General features: G+C 41.4%; 1 protein-coding gene across 1 annotated transcript in view; it reads left to right on the top strand.

Annotated features, from left to right (window-relative positions):
* Positions 1-4,699: 4,699 nt before the first annotated feature.
* Positions 4,700-23,187, top strand: part of LOC137283918 (uncharacterized) — a 30,053-nt gene continuing 11,565 nt past the window's right edge. Inside the window, exons 1-11 of the mRNA XM_067815593.1 lie at positions 4,700-4,733; positions 5,366-5,532; positions 6,443-6,527; positions 7,183-7,361; positions 7,741-7,822; positions 9,016-9,167; positions 13,742-13,847; positions 14,603-14,769; positions 15,346-15,403; positions 15,743-15,930; positions 16,953-17,016. Of these exons, the coding sequence (XP_067671694.1) occupies positions 4,700-4,733; positions 5,366-5,532; positions 6,443-6,527; positions 7,183-7,361; positions 7,741-7,822; positions 9,016-9,167; positions 13,742-13,847; positions 14,603-14,769; positions 15,346-15,403; positions 15,743-15,930; positions 16,953-17,016 (1,282 nt within the window). The remainder of the gene's footprint in view (positions 4,734-5,365; positions 5,533-6,442; positions 6,528-7,182; positions 7,362-7,740; positions 7,823-9,015; positions 9,168-13,741; positions 13,848-14,602; positions 14,770-15,345; positions 15,404-15,742; positions 15,931-16,952; positions 17,017-23,187) is intronic.

Here is a 23,187-nt window from a genome sequence, read left to right as displayed (position 1 = left end):
GTTGTATACTCCTCAGGATGTTGAGATTGAAATACAATGTACCGCTGAGATTGACATCCAGTGATCGAGGGGAAAGATATACCAAAGCCTTGAGCATGTACTATGTGCACTATATAAATATTCTATATTTGATATATGTTTCGTAAAGCAATGACAAAATAATAACTATTTGACAGCGTTTGTCACGACGGTGACCACATTATCGTCATGTTATCTAAAAATGTACGAGACTGCAGGAAATGACATTGTTCACATTGAATTTTGAAGAATAATGCTCCAATTCAATTTTAAAAATTCTTAAATAAGAAATCTTAAATATTTGTTTAATGATTGCAACTAATTTTCTGAATATGACAGCTAGTCATGCCAGTGGTCAAGCTCGCTGACTTGTTTCATGTCATTAGATCCAAAAATATTGATAAGTACTTCGTATGTTAATCTCTGGATTGTCTGGTCCAAGATGGTTTATTGCAGACCTCTGTGATATCAAGAATACCGAAGGGTGTAACTTAAACAGTAAACAAATACTCTCCCTCTCTGAATTGGAGTGGTATGCTAGCCTTGTTGTTACAGCGGCTGCTTGTCATACCGAAAACTTGGGTTTGATTCCCCACATGGTTGCACCGTGTGAACCCTGTTTCTGGTGTTTCTTGCTTTGACATTGCTGGAATACTGCTAATAGCAGCGTAAAACTAAACTCACTCACTCACTCACTCACTCACTAACTGTGAAGTTGGACCTAGACAATAACGTTCTAAATGATGACCATATGTTGGCCAGTATTGAATGATTTATTTCAGGGTACAACAATATTAACTGATGGGACCGGTGAAGGTCCCAGGGTAGAATAGACCTTCAGCAACCCATGCTTGCCAGAAAAGGCGACAATGCTTATCATGTGTGAATTAGATTTTCTAATGATGGCTGGAGTGCTCTGTTGTTTTATCAATCCATTCACCTAATGAAGGAACAGGAATTGGCTCTGAAACGTTGTGTAAACAATAAAAAGAATGTGTTATCCATATAAAGTGTCATGCATTAAACCCATTGTTGCCAGATGGGATCAGGCAACCATAGATACTTTTTGTTTGACAACGGTATAGGAATCTGTTCCAAAATTTCTATTATAACATAAGGTTTTAATTGTTGTAGGATGACAGTTTCTTGTTTTGTTTTTTGTTTTTTTCACAGAGCAACGTTTCGATACAGGCCCTTACAGTGTCATCAAGCTAAAAGTGAGAGAATCATGGAGAGTTTGTTAACGATGTGAGTATCTACGCAGAAACGTTACAATAAAGAAAACGCTGTCATCCATAAAGTTGTATGCGTCATTTAGTATAAAGTAGTTGTCATCATGGTCATCACCAGCTACCAAAATCAACCAAATGACGGTGTAATGACACATCGATATCAATTCTGTAAATGTAAATGTCCCCAAAGCAAGTTTCCCCCCCAAGACAAGCTTTGTAATTTGTTTAGACTAGTGACAGTTAAGCCGAATCATTCCGTGTTTATTGTTTGTCTATACTTGTCCAAATGATATGACCCTATTCACATGGTTTATTCTTTCAGCATACTATAAGTTGTTCACTGGTCATGAGGGGAACATAGGTTGAGGTACCCTCGATGTTTGTTTCTGTTACCTGAGCCCGAAGGGCACCTCAACCGATGGTCCCCAAGGGACCAGTGGACAACATATTTACCTTATCGAACACCCCAATGTTAATTTTGAACTGTTAATTTTGAACATGTCCCCGGGCATTGTGTGGAGATCACCAGTGAGACGGGTATTACCACCATTGTCTTGATGGCACTGCTGTTGTACTAGACGACTTTTGAATCTGTGCTTCCACGATATATTTTCCGTCCACTGTAATACTGTTACTACTACTATAGGGCCGTCTCCTATTCTCGCGGTAAACACGTTTTCTGCGGAGATCGCCGATGCGTGATACTTAGCGGTTACTAGGTAACTAGAAAGTGGCCTAATACTGTGCATGATCAAATTTTGGCAATGTAACGAATACTCCTCAGTCGTTACAAAAAATAGTAACCTTTCCGATGGGATTCCCCTTCCTTACACTTAATAACGTTACTTCCTCGTTATGCCGCGAGAATGGGAGACGCCTCGACAAGTCAGCGGTTGACGACCTTGTTTTTCATGGAGCTCAAGAGTGGTGATACACCTGATGGATCGAGCAGTTGATAGATGCAGATGTTAGATGGGGAATCTCTTCATTTAGAAACAGCAATCATTCATTCGAAAGAACTGTTTACTACCACCACCACCACCACCACCACCACCACTACTACTACTACTACTACTACGGTTGGTTTTGCTGCTGCTGCTGCTACTACTACTACTACTACCGCCACCACCACCACCACCACTACTACTACTACTACTACTACTACGGTTGGTTTTGCTGCTGCTGCTGCTGCTACTACTACTACTACCACTGCTGCTACTACTACTACGGTTGGTTTTGCTGCTGCTGCTGCTACTACTACTACTACTACCGCCACCACCACCACCACCACTACTACTACTACTACTACTACTACGGTTGGTGTTGCTGCTGCTGCTGCTACTACTACTACTACTACTACTACCGCCACCACCACCACCACCACCACCACCACCACCACTACTACTACTACTACTACTACGGTTGGTTTTGCTGCTGCTGCAGCTACTACTACTACTACTACCGCCACCACCACCACCACCACCACCACCACCACTACTACTACTACTACTACGGTTGGTTTTGCTGCTGCTGCTTCTACTACTACTACTACTACTACCGCCACCACCACCACCACCACCACCACCACCACCACCACTACTACTACTACTACTACGGTTGGTTTTGCTGCTGCTGCTGCTACTACTACTACTACTACCGCCACCACCACCACCACCACCACTACTACTACTACTACTACTACGGTTGGTTTTGCTGCTGCAGCTACTACTACTACTACTACTACTGCCACCACCACCACCACCACTACTACTACTACTACTGTTGGTTTTGCTGCTGCTGCTGCTGCTACTACTACTACTACTACTGCTGCTACTACTACTACGGTTGGTTTTGCTGCAGCTGCTACTACTACTGCTACTACTACTACTGCTACTACTACTACTACGGTTGGTTTTGCTGCTGCTGCTACTACTACTACTACTGCCACTACTATTACTGCCACTGCCACTACTACTACTACTACTACTACCACCACTACCACCACTACTACTACTACTACTAGTACTACTACCACTACAACTACTACTTCTACCCAGTCAGTGGAGTGCGCGTCTACTACTACTACTGCCACTACTGCCACTGCTACTACTACTACTGTCACTACTACTACTACGGTTGGTTCTGCTACTACGATTACGACGACTACTACTACTACTACTACTACCCCTACATTGATCGGAATTGGAAATCAACGGCTTAATATACGCATCAAAGCAGAGAAACTATTCCAAAAGCTGAACTGGTTGCCGTTGCACAGCACAACACACTTTGTCACAGTTAAAGGGAATTGAGCAGTGGTGGTCCTTGGAAAGGCTATCTCCGGGACTTTTTCATAGAATTCGACGTTCCTTTCATACATGGCTCAATGGGTTATCTGATACTCGCTAGGAGAATGTTCATCACAAACTGTTAAGGCAATATCATCCACGGTGTGTAGACAAAAGAACAAAGGAAACCCTATGCTTGAGATTATATTTCACAGAGATAAGTCTCGAACAGCATTTATCACCCATGGATAGCGTAACTGCAGGTCAAGCGAATAGTGACACAACGTATTAATGCACAACCTGACATGAACCAGCCCACAGTTGGGGGGAGGAAGGCTGCACTGCCATGTCTTCCGAGTGAGTGAGTGAGTGGGTGAGTGAGTGAAGTGTACTTTTCCCTCAATATTATGTCAGGGAACACCAGAAATTGGCTTCTCACGATGTGCCATGAGGGGAATCGAATAAAGGGAATAAAGCTTTGGACATCCGACATCCAGACTTTGAAGGAGTCATCCAGACATCCTCACGCGATTTTAAAAATGCATATTCATCAACACATAGACATTAACAAGGAAACTCAGTGCCTTCAATGTATTGGCACCATCAAGATTTATCAGTGTGTTAGACTGCTAATTAGAGAGAAATAATCGTCAAGCGTTCCACCTGCCGCCATGTTGGGATGCTGGTAACATGCCCGCCTTATTATAGGTACAGTGGTACTGTGAAGACAACCACTGTATCGTTACCCACCACGTGAGTGCGTCATGATAAATATGTGACGGGGACTCTTTGCGTGTTTGAAGCTGATTTAAAAGTTGATCCCATAAGATAATGTGCCGTGAACGATTGTGTGTTCTTGGAAGTAGGTAACCTAGTCTGCCGTAGTCTTTGGCATTCCAACGATGACAGGCAGGGATATAACTTGCAAAACCTGACAGAAATATATCCAGTCTAAAGAAAGCCTGCGAAGGCGAGAGGCGACTGATTTTGAATTCCTTGTGCGTAAAATATACGCCGTTAGAACTGCAGATGTAGGTATATATTTTGATGTCACCTTGAAGCTTCATTGGTGCCAAAATTAGGGTAATGGTACAGAAAAATGGTTTTGTAATGACGCATCTACTTTTATATTCTTCCATGTTCCAGAACTGATAACTCACAATGGGTTGTGGCGCCTCGGTTCATCCATTTTCAGGTAGGTTTAACATTTAATGTAAAGATTAGCGAAGATCCAGTATAGAATTGATCCTCAGCAACCCTTGCTTGTCACAAATGGCGACTAACGGGTCGGTTGGTCAGACTCGCTGACTTGGTTGACACATATCATCGGTTCCCATTTGTGCTCTTGATGCTGATCTCTGGATTGTCTTTCCGGACCAATATTTACAGACCGCCGCCATACAGCTGGAATATTGCTGATTGCGACACAGAATTAAACTCACGGCGTGCGGTGTAAAGCAACAAACCAACAAATAACGTTTTGTGAATCTCGATAGTGACGTGTGCTTCGTCTGCAGTTAATTTACACAAAGACTCTGCCTCATCTCCTCATACCCATGTACTATTTCTTGATCCACCTCATTCACCATCTAAGTTTTACTTAAAACCCGTCTTCCGTTCAGCCAATGATTGTCGGTCGTCACTCGGAGAGATGGGTTCGATTCTCAAATCCTGTACACTGCGTGAAGCCCATTTCTGGTGCCACACCCATGATATCGCTGGAATATGGCTACAAGAGACTTATTGCCACACTCATTTCTGTTCTCGTTGCGTTGCTTAGATCGATGTTCGTGTTGGCTGTCATGTTGCTCTGTGATTCACTTACAGTCAACGACGTGCTTGTCGCTCTTGACGTCGCTCTGAGAAAAGACCAGGCAACTGAAGACAACAGAAAGGAAACGGTGGCTGTGCTGAGACGTTTACGTAAACTCAAAAATGTCGGAGACAGGGATCTGCTGGACACTTGCATCCTCCTTCAGGAGGCAAAAGAAAAGGTGAATCAATCGAAATGACCTTACACATACCTGTTCATCTGTCATTGATCGTGACGTGTTTGAACAGGTGAAAATTTGTTTACAGTAAACTTTGCTTGTCGTGAGAAGCGACGAACGGGATTGGTTGACAGGCTCCCTGACTTGGTCATCTCGATTATATACAGACCGCCGCCATATAGTTGGAATATTGCTGAGTGCGGGGTAAAACTAAACTCACTAACTCACTGGGTGCGGCGTGATCAACTGTTATAGAGTCTAATTCAGGATAGCCATCGTCCAAATATTTCTAAAGTCCCCAAACTATGCAATCAAGCCATTTGAGGTTTATTTTTTATTATTTAATCTGTATACTTAATTTTTATCGCTACATTGTCTTGTCGGCTACCTTATTCATCTTTGTCACTTCCATTAATTACTGTATATAACATTTATGTCCTATATTGGTCATCCCCCTTGGCCGTGTCTGTCATTACATCAACTGTACAAGGAAGTGCTATTGTTTCTCTATCTGTTCATTGTTGTTAAAACTCTTCATACATGTGTGTATGCTCACATCTATACTCACTGTGAGTGTGGAGTCCGGTATTCCGACTGTCTCTGTAGGGACGCCTGCGAGCGGATTATACCGCTCGCAGGAAAGGCCCTGGGTTTGAGCTGGAGGTGCGCTCACCTCATTCATGTATACTTGTTTGTCATGTCTTGTGAAACCAACTAAAGAGGTTCGAACTAAACTATGCCTTCGTCTTCATCAACGTATTCATTTGTCTTCGTCAACGTAATGTTCATCTCAAAATCATGAGCTAATTCTCCAGTCACCCTATCCACCCGTTGACACAACAACCAAACAAACGGGTATGTTAAAAGACGATTTTCAGTGCACAATTACAAACTCAAAATCTTCTTTTTGAAGAAAGAGAAAGCAGCCCAGGAACCAGGAACTCCTTCCACTCGGCTGACGGTGGCAGATATACACTGCCAGATACGTATTTACAACAGTACGTATGCGTAACAAGACTCACTGTAAACACCGTACTGATCATGTTTGATTTGATAGATGACCTAACCATTTCAGTTTTTTTTGCATTATAATTTGACGAGCAAAGACTCACTTTAAACAACGCATCTATTCTTTTCGGGTTGATCGATGCCTTTTGCATTCTATTTTGGCGAGCAAGATTCACTTTAAACGCCATCATTTTCGGGTTGATATATGTCTCAGCCATTTCAGAACTGGTATTATATTTGTTGTCTCAAAACACTGTCTTGAAAAAGACAGATCCACAATTTTCTGGGTGATATAGGCCTTAGTCATGTCCAAGTTTCGCATAATACGCTTGTATTTGGTGTGCCAATGTCTTTACCGGAATATAGCTATAAACGACGTAAAACCATATTCACTCACTCACTCGCCAGCTGTTCGCAAAACAAGGTAAACGCTTTCTCTCCATTCACCATACAGTAGACACTTGTCTGCGGATCAGTGTACTTTTTCCGTGTAAAATGGGTATATTATGTAATGTACATTGCCTGTTTGAACTAACAGGACATATTTATAATCAGAGTAAACGTTGTTACCGTAGTCAGTTGTCACCTAGGTCATAAACCACGTACTATCCTATCCTCTTTAATTGCTTTCTGTTTTCTTTACAGCGGAGAGGTTATGTGTGGTCATAGACCATGGAATCAGGGGACTCTATGGGGACCATTCCTGGTTTGCCGAACTAGAATCAGGAAAATTAAGAAACGTAGAAATGGGCAGCAATGGGATGGATTTTTTTCAAGCGTACTTGGACGAATTCCGGAAAAGGAGAAGTGAAAAGGAAGACAAGGTTAGACCAAACCGATATCCTTTGCTCTTTATAACAACACAAAGGATATTCTTATCACAAAGAAAGATAACACAATAACGACCTTCTGTTCTCGCCCCAAATAAAACAACCAAACGAAAAGAAGTAAACAAATAAACTAACGACCCAAGAGTTCTATAGCTGGCAATTTTAGCTTAAAGACCCCATACCCTCTGAAACACCTCAATACCTTAAAGGCTAAACAGTGCGCAAACGAAAACATGCAGTGTAGACAGCTCACACGCTTATTGATTATTTCCTAACCATACAACATGTATCCTTCAATGATGTAATTGTGAGTTTCGTGTCAATGTGACATAAGATATATTTTGCCATATGTAAATATGTGCATGTGCTTCAGGAGGACAGTACAGACCCTACCAACATCTTTAGTCGACGACTTAACAGGCAAGAGATTCAAGAGTCCATTAATCAAGTGAACCGTAAGTAATACTGTCGCTGCTATATTGTTGAATATTTTGAATATCCGGGATGAGTGAAGTGTTAAATGTGGGTGACTATTGAGGAAAAGTGACTATTGCCATAGCTATTACAATAGTTCTAAGTTTTTCACATTTCATGTTTAACATTTACCTTGAAATAAAAACAAATGCATTCCTTTTTAGTTTTAATGTATGGGCTTCAAGGAAATAAAAAATCAATTTCCGTCAAACATATCTTTTTGCCACCGCTTTAGATAAACGTCAGGACATTAGACCATGAAAACAGTGGTTGTGTAAGAATATGATCAAAATCTTAGAATAACAAAACCCTAAACCACAAACTGAACACAAATTAGGTCCATGAGTTTTCATCCTACATTGCAGGAACAAATTTATTCACTTTGGCCAGATAGTCATACATATTGTCCAAAGTCAAGTGGACAGCTAAAGCTATCTTGATGACCACTAGGAATTTAAAAAAACCTTCTGCTTCAAACACTGTATCGTTAAATAAAGGTTGCGATAATCAAAATTTTAGACAGATACTTTTAACATTCAGCGACAACAGCAACAACAACAAACGACAAAGCAGAAGAAAAAAGAAACAAAAAACCCAAACAAACCAAATAAAAAAACAACAAAAAACAACAAAACAAAACAAAACAAAAACAACAACAAAAACCAACAACAAAAAACATAAGACACAATAAGCAAAAAAGCACTCTGAGAGTGCGGGTTCGAATCCAGAATTGAACTCAACTAAAAAAAGTACTACAATTTGTACTTTACTAAGAAATTGTGATCCCAAATGTATATAAGTAGGCGGGAACAATCGTTTTGCTATCGATAGTCACAGCAATTATCACTTTATTGACAGTAATTCGCTTGGTTGTTATTTGTTCCTAAACAATTCTAGCCCATCGATAGTTCGATCTGTCGTTACACACCTACTGTTAAACAACAAACCAACCAAACAAACAACCAACTGCTGCGTCTACTGGGAGACGTCTAAGCTAATGTCTTTCTGTTGATGGTATACTGTTGGAGGTTACCATTGAGCACCGACTCAAAACGTTGTTCCAAAGCCTTGGAAACGGGACAACAAAATGTGTCACTGTATGTGCTGGTGATATACTAATGCAATATTCTTTCTTCAAGAAAGATAAGTAACATTTAAGTGTAATTGGTTACAGGTCACCAGTCTGTCGTCAGAGTGATGATGTCTGAAACACCCCAACAACTAATGGCGTCAATGAAGATCAAGTATGTCGACGTAACACAAGACGTGAAAGGAAAGAAGGAACAGACGTTTGCCTCCTATCACAAACTACTGGAAAAGAGCAAGGTAAGGTGTTTGTCTATATATTCGTCCTTCCACTTTTTCAGTTGAACGATACTGATTACATACTGAGCAAATGGTGGTGATAAGGCGGATCGCGTCAATTATGTCAAAATATTGCCCATCACGAACACATGCAAATGCCAGTCAATTGTTTAACTGTAAAAACTTGAATAACTGTTATGTACAGATGAGCTGGTCCTTAATATATGTCATATAATTAGATGTAAATAAATATAAATTTGTTTGTATGTATGGCTTTTAAAGCTTTTAATGTTTTCAAAAATAAATTTCGAAGAGACGAGTGAGTTGAGTTTTACGCCGCACTCAGCAATACTCCAGCTGTATGGCGGCGGTCTGTAAAGAATCGAGTCTGGACCAGACAATCCAGTGATCAACAACATGAGCAACAACGATCTGTGCAATTGGGAACCGATGACATCTGTCAACCAAGTCACCAAGCCTGACCACCCGATCCCGTTAGTCGCCTTTTACGACATGCATCGTCGCCTTTTATTCGAAGAGACGGAAGTAATCCATATTGTATTACTGGATCTTGTATAACGGTTGGTGGAACAGCGCCAACACGCACTTCAGGTGGAACTCAAATTCTGGAAATGGACATGTTCCACCATCCTTTTTTTACCCCCCGATGAGACGTGAAAGTAGACCAATCTTACATGATAGTTTCGTAAACAAGTATTTCTGTGATTGATCATAAAGCGTCAGATGTCAGATCCTGTTGGGTTCAGAGGTTTTAGGACCATGTGTTTCATTTATTCTGTGTGCATCTATCTATATTTCGAGTTATGTCAGCATTCGTCGTTCTCGGTGAACCCAAACAAGTGTACCTTCAAATAGTACTTCAAACTTCAAATTCAGTGGCAATGCCATTATGTGAGTAGCAGTGTGTTGTTACAGCGAAGATCATACCTTGCTCATCATATCATACAGGGTGGCGATTCCCAAAGTGAGTCCAATGTATGAAGCCCTTTTCTGGGTCCACTTGCACAAAACGATCTTAGCGCTACAATTATTGTAAATCGTTAACATCGCGATCTTAGGCTTTGGCTACAATCGACATCCACATGGACGAAGCGATTGCGGGTTAAGATCAGTGTTACAATCCAAACTTAGAATTGGTCGGAACCAGTTGTAAGGAGGTAAGATCATTGTAGTCTGTAACAAAATGGTGTCAGTTTCACTCAGATAATTAGCTTTAGGTTTGGAGATAGCTTTTTTATTACACACAAGTGTGTGAATCGCCTCTTCAACAACACGGATAATACAACATCGATTTAAGGTCAGAAATATAATTCTTTGCGGTAGTGAACAACATCATTATCGAGTCGATATCATAAAGTAGACAATTCTTATCCGTTTAAGTGTTGGGTAAAGTATGAAAAAACATACATTTTTTACAATCAAGGAAAGGATAGTAACGAAAGGTGTCTGCATGCGATTAGCAGTGGTAATGACCCTTTCAATAACTCCAGGGCACCTAAGCTTAGCATGTACGCAAGATGGGATTGGTTTCCCTTGGCATATTATGTCGTTGCCGTAAGATCTGCCATGCCCAAATATACTGAGTCAAAAAAAAGGAAACTTCACAAAATGTAATTTTTAAAAATAATGAATAATATTTCTCTGATGATACATCTATGTATCCGAAATGGGATCCCTATCTTTCAACTCTAGAAAAACGTTAGCAAAATCCACTGAAACCCATCCATTCGTCGTGTAAATGACGTTAGTGCCAAATCAGGTTTTTCTAACGGTACTTTAAATGCCACGATTGTCAAATGTGCAATGTGACGTCGCAAAAGCAATAGGATGCAGCCGTCGTACAGTGTATGACTTGTGAGGTCGTCTACAACAAACTGGTATCACTTCTGATCGACCAAAGTCGGATCGTCACGAGCAGTAGACAGTCAAATCGTCCTACGTCACCTACGTGACAGATTTCTGCCTGCTACACTAACCAGGGCTGTGATGTTTAGAGGTCGACTGTCCTCACAGACCATTCGAAATCGGTTGCGGACTGCAAATCTCCATTCTCGACGTCCATATGGGCCAGTCTTGACGCCGTTTCATCAACGTCAACTGTGCTGTGGGCCAAACGTCACCCCCGATGGTCCCAGAGAGACTGGAATCGAGTCGTCTTTAGCGATGAATCCTTGCTTACCCTCAGATTCGCGGACGGCAGTCATAGAGTCTGGAGACGACTTCGTGAACGGTATGCCCAATGTTGTGTACAGGAAGTCGACAGCTTCGGGGCGGAAGTTGCATGGTGTGGGGTGCTTTCTGTAGAAACAACCGTTCCCGACTTCTGGTCATTCGTGGAAACCTCACAGCTGCTGCTTACCGCGCGACCAGATGCTCACCCCTGAACTCGTTCCTTCATGGCGGCTCATGGCCCAGGTCTATAGTTCCAGCATGACAATGCTAGGCCGCATACCACGATGTTGACACGAAATTTCCTTCCTTCACAACGCTGGAATCAACGTCATGGACTGGCCATCGAGGTCCCCTGACCTTGATCCAACAGAGCACTTTTGGGATGCACTTGGGAGAAAGCTTCGTGGTCTTATGAACTGACCTCAGAATTTGCAGAAACGCGGCGCTGCCTTGCAAGAGCAATGGCACAGAATCCCCAACCACGCCTTCCAAGCATCAGACAGTCGATGAGGAGACAGTGGTTGGCAATGGTGAATGCGCGGGCGGCCATACACAATACTGAACTGAGAAATTTCGAATATTTTTCTTTTGACTTGACATTCTGTATACCCATGTTTTGGGACGGCGGTGTAGCCTAGTGGAACTGATTGTGACACTGTCAGTGTATCGTGTACATCACACAGATCTCAGCAATGAAATAATAACAATTTAACCATTTTACCATCTCCTGTTCTTTTATTGTGCCCTGAAAAAAGAATGTGAAGTTTCTTTTTTTGCCTCAGTATACAATGCTTGTTATGTTGTGACATCGCAGATCTCCACATATATTTCTTTTCGGTCATGTGAATTTGTCTTAGTTTCTCATTAAAATATTTCACAGTTGGATAACGTACAGACTTATATTTCTCTCTAATTCGAAAATCTAAAACTAGATCTGACGAGATGCAAATTTTAATTTATGCATTTTAAATATTATACAAGCATTCCTCAAATAGGAAAATACACTTGCTGAGGCATGTGAAACTGTTTTTAACAAAAAGAAAAATAATTATTAAGGAAATAGCGTAAAATAATTAACATACTGTGAACAAGTATTTAACAACATATACAACACACACGGAATAATATCGTTATCATATTTCCCTCTCATCCATTTTCCACAACACTCCCACAGTCAACCTTTTATATCTTTACAATTCTAATACTTATGGGAAGTTTTTGCGATTTATTTGGGACTCCAAATAACACCGACCAGATGCCAAACTATGTTTCGTTGACAGCCATTGACAAATCATGATACATTTAGGTGTTATATCATGACGAAATTGTGTTTATTTGTTATGTTTGAATTTTAATGATTGTTAGGTCAATAGCGCAAGACCCAAATGTTTTGATGCATTTGTTTGTATTTCAATATTTTTATAAGACATGATATTTCTGTGGTTGCAGCATCACATTCTTAGTTCATAAATCAAAATGGAATGTAGGAAAATCAGAGAGTAACTCACAAGGTACGAGTACATATTATTTCCACGTTATTATTTCCTTAAAACTTTATGATTTGAGGAAGGTATGTCAGTTTTGTGCAGTTACCTGTTCCACTTCTGATTTCTGCAACACCCTATGCCCACTACAGACAGGAGTCGAGTTTAAGATTTCATACCTCCACCGCTCAAGAGTTCAATCTTAGTTAAGAGTGCCTTCTCAAATTCATGCCGACTTACATTCGTGCTTTGTGCAAGTGGATTAGGGCCATTGTACAATGATTGTAAAGTTGATTGCAGGGGTGTATGATTGTCTGTAACTAACGTTGCTGTCTGCAAATGGGCCCTGGGGCCTAGAAACACATGCGTGCTGTCGTGACCATAGAGGTCCTTGAAATGGAAATGAATTCTGCATCTGAAGAGGTCATCGTCAGCCAAGGTTTCAATCAAAGCTGCAGCTGTATCAAGCTAATCATGCAGAATAAAATATACGTGTCACCCGCATGCGTCATTGTTCAATGGGCACGAGTATGTAATCCTTCATGCAGATAGTGATCACAGATACTAGGGTTTAAGCGTGCTGAACGTTGCCGACTGATACCAACAATTGTACGATAGTCCATAGTATCACATGTACAGCCTGGCGGAAAGTCAAACATCTAAATGATTTAGTTAAAGACAAGAACATGGGGTTTTCACTGGGAGTTCACAGAGCATGAAAATAAACGTACACATTAAGACATATCCACATCTTTCTTATTTTCTTATGGTTTGCGTTCTGGGTAATGTCTGATCTATTTATGTTCGATAACTTGTCCCCAATTCCGCTCACATTTGTGATTAAAATAAATTTAAATCAATCAATCTGGTCTACACGGAACTACTTATATCCTTACCAATCTTTTGGTTTGTTTTCAGAAAACTGGCAGTCAGAAAGACCTGTACATGAGAGTTGTAAGAAATGACAACGTAACTGGCGAAGACATAGAAGAGTTTTTGAAAGAAATCGGTAGAATAGCCTCACGTATGTCATCAAATGTTCCCCATACCACACCCACCCCCCTTTATATGACTCAAAAACTCATTAGAAGTACCCACTACCATCTGAGACATCTGTTTCCATATATATTGGATGTAAGGTAGAGTGTATTTTAGTAAAGTAATATATATATAGCTCTTTGGGACGCAATGTCAGATACAATAGACAATAGGTGTGAGTGGTTCAATGAGTAAAACACGGTGTGTGCGTGCGTGCGTGCGTGCGTGCGTGCGTGCGTGCGTGCGTGCGTGCGTGCGTGCGTGCGTGCGTGCGTGCGTGCGTGCGTGGTGTCAGCCATATCGTTAATACGAGACTATATTAACAAAAACAAACTTAGATAGAAGAAATCCCCCCAGACAAAAGACAGTACTACTGTCAGGTGCAATGACTTCACAGTAGTCCTCTGGCAATTGAAATATTAATGCTCTCCTGTGATCATGCATTTCTTGGTAGCGTTCGTTTGGACGTAAATAAAAATATAATTAAAAATATAGAAAAATAAATTTGTTCATTATTGCCGAAATCTCCACTGAAAGACCTTTCCTTTGCACGATGTCGGTTGTATATAGAGTGGGTACAAATGATATTTAACGTGGAAAGTGACAATAATAGCAAGTATATTAGCCATTAAAAATACATGCAAATGCATGCTAATTTTTTAACTGTTGAAACATAATCAGTTCGGTGTTCCTGAGTAAGTGTTATATCTCATGTGTGTTCGAAAATAACATATATTGCAGATCATGATGCTATCGTGAGAATCAACCAAATCGTGTCAAAACCAAATTCGAAGGGGCTCCTGGCTGCCTTAGAAGACCCACGTGCTGAGCTTGAATTGCCTCCACCCTCAGAGGAGAGAGCAGAAAGAGAATACCAAATACTACTGTACGACGCTTACACAGACACGGTAAAGCCACATTTACACCTGTTCACTAGCGGTATGGCAATGAAGCCTCAGCAATTGGGAATTCCGAAGAGCTGACTCCCTGAGCTTATTATAAATGGCAATCATGTCTGATGTCATCTTTTCGACCTCAGATGACATGAGCCGATGCTCATAATGTCCACCATTAGTTTGTCTGGTTACAAAGGAACTCTCGTCACATTGCAGCAATGTTGTCGTATACAGCGTTAAACAAGACTCGATATGTTTGAGCTGTCGTAAAATCAAGCTCAGAGTATATCTATACTCAGAGATACTTTAAACTAATCCCGAAGAACTGCTGATCCCTTTTAAACAGAGTTAAAAGCACTATCATTCTCAGTACTCAGTTACTTCCATTAGGTGTGCCAGAATGCAGTGACCAAGCGTCATTGTCGTTTACGATATTCTCGCATACAATGCCTTAGAACTAAAAGCATAAATCTTGTGATCTCGACAATTTAGTGACAAATGTGAGATTATGAAGAATGGTTGTTTTTATTATGTTCAAAAAATTTGTGTGACAAACTATGATACATCTTCTAATGCGATGTTTTGAAGGCACACCAAGAAACCGATGTCAGAATGGACAGAGATGCTATCCAGAAAGTCATACTCAGTACGTACCGCAAGTGATAGATGAGATTATTTGAATCTTTGGAATCTGGTTGGAATTAATGGCTATTAATAAATGAGGTCATTTGAATTGCTGGAATCATGTTGGAAAGTATAGAGAAGAGGGTATCTGAACTGATTCGAATTGGAACCCATAACCCTACAAGGTGTAGATATCCATTTCTCAATATGATTTTCTTGAAAGGCAATTATAAGCTGGTATTCTTATATAAGACAAAATGTTATGGATGCCAACTTCTTTTTTTATTATCTACACCAAATAATAATAAAGAAGAATTTGACATCCATAACATTTTGTCTTATATTTCTCAACATATTTCAGGTCTGGAAATACTTAAGGAAATAGACACACTAGAAGACACACAGACAAAGAAATTGTTGGAAAATCTCAGAAAGGGTGTCATGGACATTAGTGAATATATTGTGGAGAATATGTACGAATCTGAGGAGCGGTGCTACACAACGTTGATTTTTGACAAACGAAAGAACAAAAGAGTAGGTACAGCCTTTGTTTGGAACACACAAACGATATGTCATTTCTAGTTCATTTGCAATGTAAATTACATGAATCTTTTAAGATAATTACAGTAGCGAAAGTGATAAAATGAACTTCTGAAGATAGGTTATGGTAGAGTAATAGTTTTCATTATTTCCCTTTAAAGTTTGTAGACATGATACAAGTGCATACAACAATGAGTACAATGATAATCACACGAACATAAGCGATACAGCCTATACTGTAATCTATCAGTTGTGATGTCATCAGCTGTAACTACGTGTTCATAACTCTCGCATTATAGCTATACAGTGGACTCTGCATATTCCGGCATCTGATTTATCAGACTGTTTATGAATTCCGGTTTAGTTTTGGGGTCACGGCAGTTTTCTTCTATAATTATTATCATTCAAACATTGAATTATCTGACATCTGTACACTCCGAATTCCGACAACATTTTCTTGTACCAGTGACTCTATAAACCTGGACAATCCAACATAATCCCATATTGCTAAGAAGCAAGCCAATCAACCTGTCAACAGCCTGTTGACAACTGTCACTGGTAGCCTCTTTGGCCAGAGCACTTGCTAACTGGGACCTTATTAATAGTGTGAGAACGTATGGACCTTTGTTTTTACAAGTTGATTTTAAGAACCCATGTGAGGACATGTCAACATCAGTGAAACTGAAACACTGGAGTCAAAAAAGAAGAAATGCCAATCTACAATGGAAGATTTTTTCATAAAAGTGTGAATATAATTGTGATAGCACTACATGTACCAAGTATAAATATTTTACACTGAAAATAATAAATCCATTGATATGCATGTACACATAAAGTTTGTTTTCATTTTCCTTTATTTACCAAGAAATATGGAGCATTAATTTCATGGTATAAGCCAGTATCACTGTATGGTATTGTTTGAGAGGTATTGAGTCTTTGAGTGTCGGATTGTACAGAGTCCACTGTATATGTAAATGACAGTAGCCTGTACCTAGACATGCTGTAAACATTGCAATTAATCTTCCTTCCAGGACACAACCGACAAGAACAGTTGCAACTTCTTGACACGTCGAGAAATAAAGGGCATTGTCAAAGGTATGGTATTCAATGCATCGCCTATTGTGGATTGCCTACAACAGGATTAGTGTTGTTATTTACTTAAATGTATATAAAAATCTCCTCCGAAGGTTAAGAGAATGGGTTATTTGGACAAGAACAACGATTCTAAATGAGTATTGTAAACATATGGTATGTTCTGATTGTGCAAGGACGAAAAGCCTCATTGACTTGGTAGCTGTCAGTACAACACTTTCGAGTGCGAATCCCGAACACGGCTAGGAAAATCCTTGCCATAGGCGGATACAAATAAAACATTGATTTTTTAGGGTTACCAGACTCCAGATATAATCCTGACATGAATTGCAGTGTACCCTAAGAATGTGTATGTCTTGTAAAGGGTATGACACGTATTGATAGCATTGCAGCGAATTTCATATGGAGAGAATCTTATGAAAAGACAGTGCATGGATGAATTAGTCAACGGTAGGGCTGGCTAAAATGTTGGCTACTCCGAAATATCGTCTTTCGCATATTACTGATTATCAATATGTAAATTGGTTCTGATAATATCATGTATCAGCTTTTGTGATACAAAAAGGTGAAATTTATTACACATTTTACCAATTTAGGACTTGATTTATGGCCTGCTATTAATCTATGTTCAAATGTTGTTTTGATAATCTTTCCTGAAAAAAAAATCATGTCACCTTTCACCAGTGATGAGAATTATATTAATTATACCAGATATTTTAACATTAGTAGTATAGGGAATGGGGGTAAGGGACCAGGTCCGTCCCAAGGCATTTGGCCCCTGGACTGGACCTTATGCCATACCTCCATTGCGTATACTACTAGACAGTTGCATGCAAAAGTTGGTTCACATTGGCCGAATAGTTTTTAAGATATGGACTTCAAAGCGAGCAGGGGTCAGTGGAGGAAGAAAGTTTTTAGGATGCTAGGAAGACAATGTTATTCAGGTGGAAATCAATCGAAATTTGCAAGTAACTTCTCTAAACCACCATCGATTAGAGGAGGGGTATGTGTTGAATGATCCACAGGAGGGAGTTGTCTACTATGTTCAGGAAGAAATCAGGGAACTCAATTTTTTTCCAGACGCTACAGCAGGAGGCGTTCCTGGGGCGTGCACTCTATGTTTTTGTTTTTCCACAAAATGCATTTCTTGCTGACAGCACAGTGGTCGATGGTACCGCATTTGCAACTCACATTGTCCGATTCAAAGATGGTCGGGATTATTGATAGGGAGGAGAGCCAGCCTATAAATTGGTGGTTGAGACAGCAGTCATCAGCCACAATGATCCAGAGTTTGCTGCTGGTCGAAATAGGTTGGGTGGGTAGATGAAGATGAAAGCAACTATTTTGCCAAATTCTATAGGGTCATGAAAAAATTAAAATACAGTTCCAGAAACAGGGTAGGGATATCGAATCACTGGTTACAGGTTGTAGAAAGTGTGCTTCTATCACTCCAGGATTTGTTTTTCTCAGTTGGAGAGGAAAACATGGGAACATTTCCCCAGCAGGATCTCGAAGACTTGGGTTGCTGCTTTTGAGATGCATCTCTTTGTTTGTAGCTTAGGGTTGCGTGTCGTCTTCACTTATTGAAGACTGCTGTCTCCCTCCAATTCGTCCAGCTGTATACAACTACCTAATGCTGATGTAGTCCAGTAATGGTTTCTCCTCCATTTTATTACAATGCCAGTGGCAACTGTTTTCATTTTGATAGCTTTGACAGGTCTCTTGCCCATGAGTCTGGTGACTTCGTTGTTGATGCACCACTCTTGGCAAGTGTGTGACCCATTCCATGTTTCTTGTTTTGAGATTGAACGAATCATGCGAGTGTTGATGCGAGAACAGGCATGCAGCCAGGGTGCGACTGAATCTCTCGATGATGGCTTGGCTGCAGTGAGCTCCATCCATGCCTTGTCTCACCTGGATGTCATGCTTTGCCAGCAGTTGCGACATGGCTCACAATAAAGTCAATAAAGTGGCCAAGTCAATAAAGTGTGTTTGTAGATGCGTTCCAAGGCTTTGGCGACTTTGTTCAAATCTTTGGTCGTCAGTGGTTCAGCTTCCTTGTAGCGACTGGTGATGTGCATACTAGTACATTTTGTGTCTCACCGTGTCGTGCTGGAGAAACAGGAGGTAGGCTTCGAGAATGTGATTCGGTTTCGAAATGTCAAATTTGCCCCTCAGTACGTACCAAGGATGTGTGTATGCATGTGCGCAACACATTCAATTAATTGGTCAATGGGCGTTTCTGTCTGTAAGCATAAGTGGTGACTCAGTCAACGGCGATCCATTGTTTCATGTCCATGGGAGACAGCAAGGTCTTGTTGATCATCAGTTTGCATACTCTGTGTCCATGGCTTATCAGCATGTTCATTTGGTGTTCGAACATTTTTTGCCTACTTGAATCTGGCATGCTTGATGTGCTTTTCACCACGTATTTCTTAATGCCTTTCACCTTTCTGATTTCATTGTCTTTCTTGACGGAATATATCTTGGGTTGCAGTCCAATGTACTCAGTGATTGGCGTCCTTCATCTTGCCAAGCACATTTTTGTTCGTGCACCCGTGTTGTTGTGCAAAGGGTGGTCTTTGGCACAGTCGCTGGTGCTGTATAGATGCATGCATTTTTTCATGTCATTGAACATGTCCTCGGTTTGAGGACGCTCATCCCCACATAAACGGACAGGTTGACCATGATGTGGGTTTTGTTCATGTGCAGTGCTGTACATCATCATCGAATATGATGAGGCATCGAAGCTGGCGGATGTAATGAGCTTGACATCAACGCATTTTCACAAGTTCTCCATGCTCTTGGCAAACACAGAGTTGTTCATGAAGAGGTGTTGTTCATGAAGTGTTTCATGAAGTCACTGGTGGCCAGCTTTCACAAGTCTGTGTTCAATCAGATGTAGGACTCCATCCAATTACTTTGATCGAACTCGAGTACTCAATGGATTTTCATGAGTTTCATCCCAGCGACAGGTACAGCTGCAGGCTGGGATAGTGACGATTTATTTCATTTTGTTACTCAGTTTCATCAAGCATTGTTTTATGTTGGCCAGGTTGTTGCTTCCCATTGAGTTTTGTTGGTAGTTAGACATCCAGTCCGTGTTCACCGTCAATCATTCGAGAGCCAGGGGATACTTGTTGTGCGAGTCATAGAGTGCTGGCACATATTCCAAGTCCACTACGAACAGGTAGCCGTTGTTCGAATCTGGCGCTAGGCTTTCGGCGTTTACCGACGTTGATCCTCCAGTGGTGAGATACTGGCTCATGGCGCAGCCATAAAGGTTGTAAGCATCAAGGTGGAGGAGGTGTTTGGTCAATTTGCCTAGGTCGTGGCCTTTCACATACTTGTTGTTGGCTTTGGCATAGCGTTTGGAGGCCATGGAAATGCCGTCTCACAGGCCTTTCTTGACGAACATGTGCATGGCTTAATCTGTCAACAGTTTCAGTAGTCACCATGAGTCTTGTTTGTCCCACACGTCCCAGGTCAGTTTGTCCCACACGTCGATCGTGGGCACGTAATGGTGAGGGGTGATGGACGAGTCGATCAAGCTGCTGTGAAAACATTCAATGGGAGGCAGTTTCATGTTGTCAAACCTGGACCAATCGTCCATGAATTCATAAGGGTAGATTCCTTTCTTCAGCAGCAGAGGTCCCATCTCAGCGTCAGTGAATTGATTCATGATGATGAGGGCGTTTGTTTCTTTGGCTTTAATGAGACCGTCTAGAGACAACATCAGAAACTGAACACTCTCTATGAACTTATGTGAGAAGGAGATATATACTTTTCCATGTTGTTGGGTATGCACAATATTTTGCTATCAATCCTCGAGATGGCCTGCAAGATCAGGTGGGAATCGCGTTCCAAGAGGTAGGCTCGCATGAAGTGTGCAGGCACCGTTTGCAAGCGTGTTCCTTTTCCTTGTGATTTGAATGGTCATTCATCAGTCTGCTGAAATATTTGGTCCACGCATAGTGGTTTGTTGTGGGACATAGTGGTCACCTTGCTGGATCACAAATAGATTGATCATTCATCATCCATCCGAGAGCTTATTCTGTGCACAAGCGTTGCATTCCCTTTGTGTCTGAATATGTTGATGTTGTCATTACAACTGAGGAAGACCACTGAGACCCTCCAAACTGCGTTAACTGAACTGGGCACAGCGTTGGATCGACACAATCTGATAGATGTGCTGCAACTCGTGGGGAAGCATCGAATGGATTGAGTGACATACTGTCCATGATGAACCATGCCACCCCTTATGACCTTCGTGAACTGCAATGGTTGGACAAAGCCATGCGGGCCATGCACGATTTGCACGAGGAAAGATCGGTGGCGACCTCAAACACTGGATGAGAAAAAAAGTCTGTAAGTGAAGCCCTGGCGAACCATTTCTGGGAATGCCGGCCAGCATCGTCTCATTGCTGCTCAGTTCACTGTTGAAAATAGTCACATGGTTCGGTCAAAACTTTCATCGTTGCCCATGGCCAGATTGGTTTACGTTGCCGCTAAAGACTTTTTTACCAAATGAGGCAAATCCCACTGCAATCCTGCCAAGCACCAGCACAATTTTGTGACAGACATGTTGCTGACTGATCGTCTGCACCATACTACTTTGGGTGTAGACGGTGTTGCTGCATTGCCCGGTATGCGTGGGTGGTGGGACATGACATTGATGTGGAGGTTGATGCCTAACTTTTGATTGGTTTTGTTGTTGTAGTTCATCCTTAGAGGCATGGTATCCGGAGCCATGTACTGCCCCACGCAGAACATGTAGTCAACTTTTGACTACAGATGTGACTTCGAGGAGCCCGATGTTGAAGTCAAGGTGCATGGGTTAAAACTGAAAAACAATTCTTGCAGTCGAGTGGAAATTGTCCGTGGTGGGGGTAGAAACCTAAGCGATGTAGAGACAGGCCATGTAGAGACAGGAGGTCTCGCAAAAGAGACATGCAATCTGGTCTGCAACAACAACAAATGGGTGATGATGTGGGCATTCAATGGCAGTCTAGGCGATTTTTTTAGGTCTCTCCAAAAACACGTTATACCAGTTCGTCCTCACTGATGATGACGACCAATCGACGTTGCTCTCGCCACAATAAAATTTAACTGACTTGGTTGGTACACGTGATGAGAAGACATCGTCGAATCTCAGTTAAATTAGATTATCAGTCTCGATGATCAAGGATCAATCATATCCCCATCCCATCATGAATGATGATCGTCTTATAGAACTAAAAAACAAAGGGGTTCTATCTGATCTTAGCCTCAAGTATATTCCCCGACGATTGATGGACGACCAACTGAATATCGTAACCATAGATGGGTTTCGTTTGAAGTAGGTATGTGAAATCAAACAACAAATCAAAGAGGAAATCAATTAGCGACTGTCTTTGGACATCAGGCATCGGATTGTTGTCCACCGTTGTCGCAGCGTCCGTTGTCACAAAGTGACGAAACACAACAAAATCAGAGTTCTGACCGAATCGAAGCTCAACATGATAGAGGATCATATTTTCACTGTGCTCAGAGAAAAATCTCAGAAGAGGAATTTGGTGCTCCTGGAACTCACCAAGTACCACAGAATGAAGCAAGTGATTTGAACCAAGTCTTGTAAGGGAACAACTCTCCACTTGTTCGTCGATTAGCCAGGCGAGTCTCTAGGAGGACTGCAGAGAACTTGATTCACCTTCTGACAGCTATATTCTCTTTAGTCAGCTAGCCATGCTTGATTAGCCAAGAGCTCACTCATAACAACACTCGAGATGGTAGGGACTATTGCCCAACAGCTGCCACCTCGCTTGTCAGCCAGCCATACATCATTACAGCCGAGGCAACACACATACAATGCTCACTCAGACCAACCCTCGAGACAAGCCGACCACTGCCGAGATCTGCGTTGCATTCACTTTTAGTCAGCTGTTGCCTTTCAAGTCTGCCAGCTGTTCATCATTACAACCGAGCCCACACGCACTGACTACTGAGACCTGCATTTCCTTCACCTTCAGACAGCTCTCACCTCACTACAAGCACGTCCCGACATTATGCTAGCAAGACAGCTTGGGACACTGCTGAGAGCCGTGTTTCATTCACCTTAAGACACATACTCCCTCACTAATATATAGCAAGTATGACGATTGTTAGCCTTTCACCAGACTGACCCCATGCTCACTA

This window comes from Haliotis asinina, chromosome 5 (assembly GCF_037392515.1).
Source record: "Haliotis asinina isolate JCU_RB_2024 chromosome 5, JCU_Hal_asi_v2, whole genome shotgun sequence".
Taxonomy (NCBI): domain Eukaryota; kingdom Metazoa; phylum Mollusca; class Gastropoda; order Lepetellida; family Haliotidae; genus Haliotis; species Haliotis asinina.
This window is presented reverse-complemented; position numbering and strand designations above follow the sequence as displayed.